The sequence below is a fragment of the Dipodomys merriami genome, unplaced genomic scaffold (assembly GCF_024711535.1).
Source record: "Dipodomys merriami isolate MVZ:Mamm:240054 unplaced genomic scaffold, mDipMer1.0.p SCAF_3, whole genome shotgun sequence".
Lineage (NCBI taxonomy): Eukaryota > Metazoa > Chordata > Mammalia > Rodentia > Heteromyidae > Dipodomys > Dipodomys merriami.
In genome coordinates, this window is record NW_027204492.1 from 84,296,030 (window position 1) to 84,303,883 (window position 7,854).

The 7,854-nt window shown below is 50.5% G+C and overlaps 1 protein-coding gene across 1 annotated transcript; it reads right to left on the reverse strand.

Moving 5' to 3' along the window:
- Window positions 1-1,515: 1,515 nt before the first annotated feature.
- Window positions 1,516-3,993, reverse strand: Usp27x (ubiquitin specific peptidase 27 X-linked). The gene has a single exon (XM_070039170.1). It carries the CDS (start codon window positions 3,118-3,120, stop codon window positions 1,804-1,806), a length of 1,317 nt encoding a protein of 438 aa, XP_069895271.1. The 5' UTR covers window positions 3,121-3,993; the 3' UTR covers window positions 1,516-1,803.
- Window positions 3,994-7,854: the final 3,861 nt, after the last annotated feature.

A 7,854-nucleotide genomic window follows, 5' to 3' on the forward strand; every position in this document is an offset into this window, starting at 1 on the left:
TAGAATAGATGCAGGTCTTGCCATAAGCAGACCTTTGTGGGGTTAACGGTGGAACTCAATGGCATAGCTTAATATGTATATGCCTAATATGTGTGAGGCCCTGGATTCCATCCCCAGCACCAAAAAAGAAAGCCTGTGAGCTCATTGAGGGGTGTATTTGCCACCACATGAATAGCTCTATGAGGTGACCATGAAGTAGACTTAAATGCCATGGCCTTTAATCAGAGACAGTGGACCAAGCCCTGTGAATCTGACGCACATTTGATTCCCTCCCAGGATCTTCTAGGCAACTGAAGAGGATACATAGTGCTTACCTCTGTTTCAGCTTAGCTCTCTGCCTTCAATCAGGATCAGAGAAGGGTCAATGAGCCATTCTATCAACATCCCTGGGTTGATGGTCCAGGTGAGCTTTGGAAAACAATCTTTCTCCAGATTGCTGCCTGTGGGTAAATGTGGCAGCTATACCCATAATGCTTTTAGAAGGAACCCCCCCTCCCCCGTGCAAAAAAAAAACCCCACACCAATTACTCTCATGTGGCCACAAGAATTCCATCACTAGGGTTCATGACTTGCTTCCAAATGACAAGAATAATGACCCTTGGGGGACAGTTGGTTCCTCTCAACCCCAATCCCAGGTATGATGCTGAATGTGATGCCTGATACACAGTAACAATGCCTGGAGGAGGGCATCAAGTTGATAATGTTGGGGAGAGCGTTCTTAAAATCATTCATGTGTGTATGTGTGTGACTTGCATATGACATACGTCCTTCCTCTCCTTGGGTCTCAGGATAGAGACTGAGATTGACCTTCACCTCTGATGTATTCACAATGGGGAAGGGGAGGTTGGGGGGTGGTGCGTCAGGGGAGGGGAAGCCCAGCACAAAGAATTTTCCAATTCAGATCCAACAAATGTTTACTGAGTCCCTACAAGCTTCCAAGCCTTTACTTTATACTTTGACACATTTTATATCATGTAATCTTTAACAACAACCCTTTAAGGTATTGTCTGCATGTTACAGATGAGAAAACAATCGCAAAGAGATTCATTGATTTGCTCAAGTATATCATACAGCATTTTTTTTTTTACACACGCACACACTACACTGTCAGCTGAGGCCTGTCTGTGCTGATTGCTTATCTTACAACATTTTTGTCTTCTCTACTTTTGGAATGACTGCTTCTCATATACAAGCCCCCTTATTTCTTCTTCTTTCAAAAGCCCATATGGGCTTTTTTTTAATACTGCATTTAATAGCACAAAAATCACAAATACAAAGAAACTGGCAAAGGTGTTTGTCAATGAGATATCCCTGCCTCCTCCACTTTTCTGCTTTCAGACCCATGTCCACAATGAATGGGCTACATTTTTTTAAACTTTTTTTTCCTCCCAAATGTGTAACTGTTATGTGATTGGTCAATTGAAGCTGAAACACCCATGGAGAAAGATGTTTTACGGTTACAAGGGCACAACAACCCCCCACACCTCCCCCCTCCCGCCCCCACCTTCCCACACAACCTTTTGGAGGAATATAGATGTACCAGTGTCACGATTTGCCTGCTTCTGCCTTTCCCACCCAGAGCATTCCTGACATTTAATTTCCTTCAAGTGACTGCTTTGACTAGAGCCTCTTCTCCCTCCCCTTCTATTTTCTCTTCCAATCGGGACCTTTTGGACACTGGATACTGTTCAGTCCTTACTCTGTCAGGCCCCTGGGCCATGGTCAAGTAGGTTCTTTAAATCTCGATGCCAGTTGTAGCACAGGTGTCATCATCTTCCATTACAGGTAGGTCGGTGTGTCGCTTCAGTAGGCTTGTGTATTCATTTCTTTCACTTTTTCGGACTCATGTTCCAGGAGCTGTTTGTGATAAAACAGTAAATACCCTTCACTGTCCAGTACGTCCTTAATGCTGGCCTTGGTGATGACGGCATCATCACACTTGAACCACTGGTCCTTGTGGTGCCGGATGAAGCTGGTGTAGTGACCACTCTCCAAGGTTCCTTGGTGATTAACCACAGCAAACAAGGAATACTTATTCTCATTGTTTCCACTATTGGTTGGCAGCTGCAATTGTCCATTCATTCTGCTCTCTTTACTTGAGGCCATAAACGGTGTCATATCCAGCTCAAGAGGAAAGGAAATGTATGTGGTGATCTTGCGCCTCTGTTTGGCTGAGTGTTCAAAGCGTTTGAAATGAAAACAGGCAACAACTGGTAGTTTCTTCATTGTGAGCTGTTTGGTGGATTCCTGGTAGCTTTGGCAACTACCACATTTGATTTTGGCACTGCTTCCTAGGTGCTCTGGCCTTGTAAACCTCCGTAAGCAGTCTGTGAGGGTAGTGATTCCTGGTGTGTGGTTTTCTCCATTCACGCTGCTCTCCCTCCCTGGACTCATGGGCCAGAAGGAGGTGCAAGATCCAGGCAAGTCCAAGCTAATGTCCCAGCATGGGTCTATAGTGGTAGAGACACCATGGCAGGCTTGACAGGTGACATCAGACTGCAGGCCACCTGTGAAGATTTGGTCTATGATGCAGTTACAGTGGTTGGGGTTGTTAGCTGCCTTGCCTACATCATCACCTTTGCAGTGCCTGTGTAAGACATCTAACGCCGCAATGAGAAACTCGTGGGCATCCTGTTGCCTGTACCCTGCTAAATGGCGGGCATGTATCCACACCAGGTGCAGCAATTTATAGGGAACGTGAGGAGACGGGTTTCCAGAATACAACTCCCGAAAGAGAGAAGACATCTCACAGACCAGACACAACTCCGGGCTGGGCATTTCGCATTGGTGCCTGTCGGAGAGAAAGAAATCTCTCAGGATGGGAGTGTGGGTCAAGGCTTGGACGATGCAGTTCATAAAGCACGTGTTGCCAAGATTAATGAGTCCTCTTAAGCCGATGGTAAAGCTGGATGCAATTCTCCGTCTCCGTGGGTTGTGCCCCAGCAGTTCTAACTCGGGTTTGGTTGTTTCCCAGGTTGGATACTTCTCACCGGGGCCTGGCACTGAACACTGCTGGTGAGAGACCTCAGTTGAGGTGGAGGCTTGTAATTTCAAGGCTTCTCCTTGCTCTTCTTTGGCAATTTGCTCAATATCTTTGTCATACACATAGTCCTTACACATGAAACAGTATATACCTCCGTAATAAAGGTCTACTGCTAAGTTGTGTTGTTTTGTCTCGGCGTGCTCATGAATGTGTTTCTCTGTGAAGCAGCCAAAGAAGACACAGGAAAGGCAAGAGTGGAGTCTGTTCAAATGGGTGCCACACACATGGCAGATGCACGACTTTGCTTTGCTTTTCCTGGTCTCCGGAGTTCCACACCACACGAAGCATTGGTAGATGACCCGCAGTTCCTGCCTCCAGTTCTCTCCCACCTTAAAACTGTTCACGTGGGAACAACCTGGTGGCCCCAGCGCAAAATCCACATCCAGGCAGCCGCCCCCAGGGCCGCGCCGGGGCCGGGGCCGGGGCGGGGGCCGTGGCCTAGGCTGCGGCGGGGTACGGAGCCGGGTCTGGGGCCGGGGCCGGGGTCGGCGACGTGGGGCACGACTGCGGCGCGGAGAGGGATCGGGGGGCCGCGAGGGATCGGAGGGAAGGGTAGGGGGAGGAACCTCGTCGCTGCTGCCCACACCACCGCCGCTCCGCTCTGGGGTCTCATCTTCCAGCTCCTGCTTCGGCTCCCCCTTCGGCTCCTGCTCCGCCTCCCCGACCGGCTCGGGTTCGGGCTCGAGCTTGAGCTCAGCCCGGCGGCCCGGACTCTCCGCCGTCTCCACCTTCCCGGCAGCGTCCACCTTCCCCGCTGTCGTCTCCACCTTCTCGGTGGCGATCACCTTCCCCGCCGCCGCCTCCACCTTCCCGGCCGCCTCTACCTTCTCCTCTACCTTCACCTCCGCCTCCACCTTCCTCTCCGCCTTCTCCGCCTTCTCTGCCGTCTCCGCCTCCTCTCCCTCCTCCGCCTCCACTGGCAGCGGCTCCTCCCCCTGCTCGCTGGGCTCCAACAGCCACTGGGCGTGGCGGCGCGGGGGCCACGCAGACCTCGGGTGTCCCCCGCCCGGCTGGAGGGAGCGCGGTGACTGAGGCTGCTGGACCCAAAAGGGACTTTCACTGAAGGAGGCGGCGGCGGAAGCAGGCGACGCCCCCGGGAATCCTCCCGCCGAAGCCCCCTAGTGGAGGCTGCTTCTGCAGCCAGGCCCCGTTTCCTTTAATTCAATATTTCCCAAACTTGCTTGTTCACGACAATCACGTGGGGAGCCGGTTAAAATTACAGATTCCTCGGCTCCGCCCGTAGGCTTACTGAATCACTCGGGAAGGGAGGTGCTCCGGAACCTGGATCTCTAACTGGGGCCTGAGAGACTGCTTAGGATCAGGCAAGTTTGGGAAACACAGCTCTAATTCATTGAGGCTGGCGGGAAAGGGGGCGGGGACCGCGCAGTCTCTATAAGGCGCTTCCAATGTTCAGCTCCAATCGCTGCTCTGACCCCCTTCGTCGTCTCCTCCCCTCTCCTCGTCCTTCCCTCGTCCAGCCTGGCTTCCCTTAGCGCTGTGGGGCCGGGGGCGGAGTGGTTACCAAGGCCAGAAACATTTCTGAAGCTGTGAAATGACCCCTCACTTGTGGAAGCCTGGGGAGCGCAGGCAGACCCCCTGTGACAGCAGCATGCCTGCAGCTGAGCCTGACCACACAGCCTGTCCCAGCCTCCCCTCCCACTGAGACCTGCCCTCCCCACGAGGAATAAAGCCCCAGCTCCATTTGGGGGGCGGCCCGTGCCCCAGATCTGGAGGGGAAGTGCTCCCAAGGCCGCTGGGCTCCTAGTGGCAAGACTCTTGCCCATCTTATCAGCACTCTGACTGGTCTGGGCGGGCTCCTTGCCTCCACAGGCTCCCAAGGCCATGGGTGGGATGAAGGTTTGGCAGCCAGCCTTCTGGCTCAATAGCCCAGGGCAGAACTCAGCAGCCCACAGCAAAACCCAGCTCTCCTCTCCAAGGCCAACGGGAGGAACAAGCGACCATGAGATCATTTCTATAGTTGGGACCTCTCCCCCAGGCTGAGAAAAGGACACAGACACCCTTAAGTCCTAGAAGGCTCCTGGGTGGAGAGAAGCAGATGGGATATCTCTGTCCGTGGAGCTGCCATGGGGAAAGGGGTTAGGTGCCAGTCGGGGGAGCTTCTGGGAACCCCTGTGTGGAGGGTCAGCAGCACCATGAGATCCTGGAGAAATGAACAAGCAGCTCAGATCGTTAGAATGGTTGTGGGAAGCAGCTGCAGCTGTGAGTCCTGAGGATCAGAGCCCAATGCAGGGATTGCAAATCCTGGGCCCAAAGGAAGTGTTCGGAGTGTCTGGTTCCTGAGTCCTGGTAGCATTCGGCTGTGGCCAGTGCACACTGCCTGGTTTGTAGGGCTGTGCTGTCTGTAAAGCACAGCCAAGTTCTCAATGCATGTCACCCTTCAATGGACAACCTCTAGGGAGAGGGTGGGGGGGGCCACCTGGGGTTAGCAGCAGATAAAATCAGGCATCCTGAGCCCTTAAGGACGCTACCTGGTTCTTGTTAGACTAGGGTTGCCCTCCTGCCTAAGTCAGCTGTCTTCAGTTCCTCTATGGCAGGCACCTGGTATAACTGTGACAGTGGATGCTGCTAAAAGCAACTTTGGTCATAGAGTATAGGAGAGTCAGGGGAGGACTCTTATCCCTCTTTTACATGGGAATGGACATCCAAGAGACCTAAAGATATCTGTACTTAAGAGTGTGGGTCATTGAAGAATAGCCATCTTAGCCAGGCATTAGTGGCTCACTCCTGTAATCTTAGTTACTCAGGACGATGAGATCTGAGAATCATGGTTTGAACGCAGCTATGGCAGAAAAATCCAAGAGAGGCTTACCTCCAATTAATTACCAAAAAGCTGGAAGTAGAGGTTTCACTCAAATGGTAGACTGCCAGCCTTGAGTGAAAAAGCCAAATGAGATCTTGAGGCCAGGAGTTCAAGCCCTAGTACTAACAATAAGAGAGAGAGAGAGAGAGAGAGAGAGAGAGAGAGAGAGAGAGAGAGAGAGAGAGAGAGAGAGAGAGAGAGAGAGAGAGAGAGAGAGAGAGAGAGAGAGAGAGAACTAGAAAAAATAGCTGTGTTGGCTTGAAGTTGTCTAACTTCCTGAAGTAGCCCACACCTGGTCTAACCCCAGGCCAATGTGTTCTGAAGTGGACGGCTCTGCCACCATTCAATCAACAGCAGTGTATTGGACACCCCCACCCACAGGCAGGCATTGTACTAGTTGCTGGGGACACAGCACTAAACCAGAGAATTTACCCCTGGGCTAGAATCAGGACTGGCTTTTCCAGAAGGCACATATCACTAAGGAAGTGTCTAGATCATTAAGAAACAAGGGCATCTCTCCCTTTCTCTTTCTCTCCCTTTCTCTTTGTCTCTGTCTCTTTCTCTGCTTCTCTCCCTGTCTTTCTCTCATACACACACAAACACACATACACACACACAAATATACCAGAAGCAATTTAACATTTGATTTTTTTTTTTGGGGGGGGGTCTGGTCGTGGGGCCTGAACTCTGGGCCTGGGTGCTGTCCCTCAGCTCTTCAGCTCAAGGCTAGCGCTCTACCACTTGAGCCACAGCGCCACTTCCAGCTTTTTTCTTTTTGCTTATGTGGTGCTAAGGAATCGAACCCAGGGCCTCATGCATGCAAGGTAAGCGCTCTACCACTGAGCCACCTTCCCAGCCCCTAACATTTGATTTTTTTAAAAGCAGTCCCCATGGGGAAAAATCACAACTTAGTTGTTACTTCCTTACATTCATTTCCTCACTGTGTGTTGCTTTTGTTTTGAATCACATGTGCAGGGTGTCACCATAATTTTTTGAATGCTTTGTGCTCGTGTGAGTCTCGATTCAGTCCTGGGAAAATGTCACCATTCTTGCCTCACAAAGACCTGACAGATCCTGGCAGCAGGATCCTATAGTCCTAGCTGTGCAGGAGGCTGAGATGTGAAGATCCCAGCTTAAAGCCAGCTTGGACAGAAAAGTCCATGAGAGGGACGGGGAAGGTGGCTCAGTGGTAGAGCGCTTGCCTTGCATGCATGAGGCCCTGGGTTCAATTCCTCAGCACCACGTAAGCAAAAAGGAAAAAGCCTGAAATGGCGCTGTGGCTCAAGTGGTAGAGCGCTAGCCTTGAGCTGAAGAGCTGAGGGACAGCGCCCAGGCCCAGAGTTCAGGCCCCATGACTGGACCCAAAAAAAAAGAAAAAGAAAAGTTCATGAGAGTTATCTCCAACTAGCCAGCAAAGTCTGAAAGTAGAGGTATGGCTGGTGTGGTAAACTGCCAGCCTTGAGCAAAAAAGTCAATTGAAAACATGAAGACCTGAGTTCAAGTCTCAGTACTGGCATGTACACACAAAAAACAGCTCCTGGAAATCCATGTGCCTAGATGTTAAAAACAGCTCTGACCACAAGGTGGCAAAAGAGCAAATGACAATCTGTGTGTGTGTGTGTGTGTGTGTGTGTGTGTGTGTGTGTGTTGTATGTTTATATAAAATTATCAGTCTATATCAAAACACTCTCTAAAAATATTTTGAAAAGCTTTGTGCTCCTTCACACATTTTTCATTGACATCTAAGATTCTGCATCATAAATGTCAGTTGGCTGCAAAAATGTAATTTCTGACAAGCACTAACCTTCAAAAATAAAACTGTTACGTCAGTATTTTACATGAATATGGTAAAACTAAATATCTTGGTGATTTGTGTCATCATCTGTCTTAAAAATTTATAGCAGAGGGCTGGGAAAGTGGCTCAGTGGTAGAAAGCTTGCCTTGCATGCATGAGGTCTGGGTTCGATTCCTCAGCACCACATAAGAAAAA

Excerpts from the sequence above, each read along its gene's own strand:
- Usp27x (XM_070039170.1), bottom strand. The coding sequence starts at position 3,120 with ATGTGTAAGGACTATGTGTATGACAAAGATATTGAGCAAATTGCCAAA.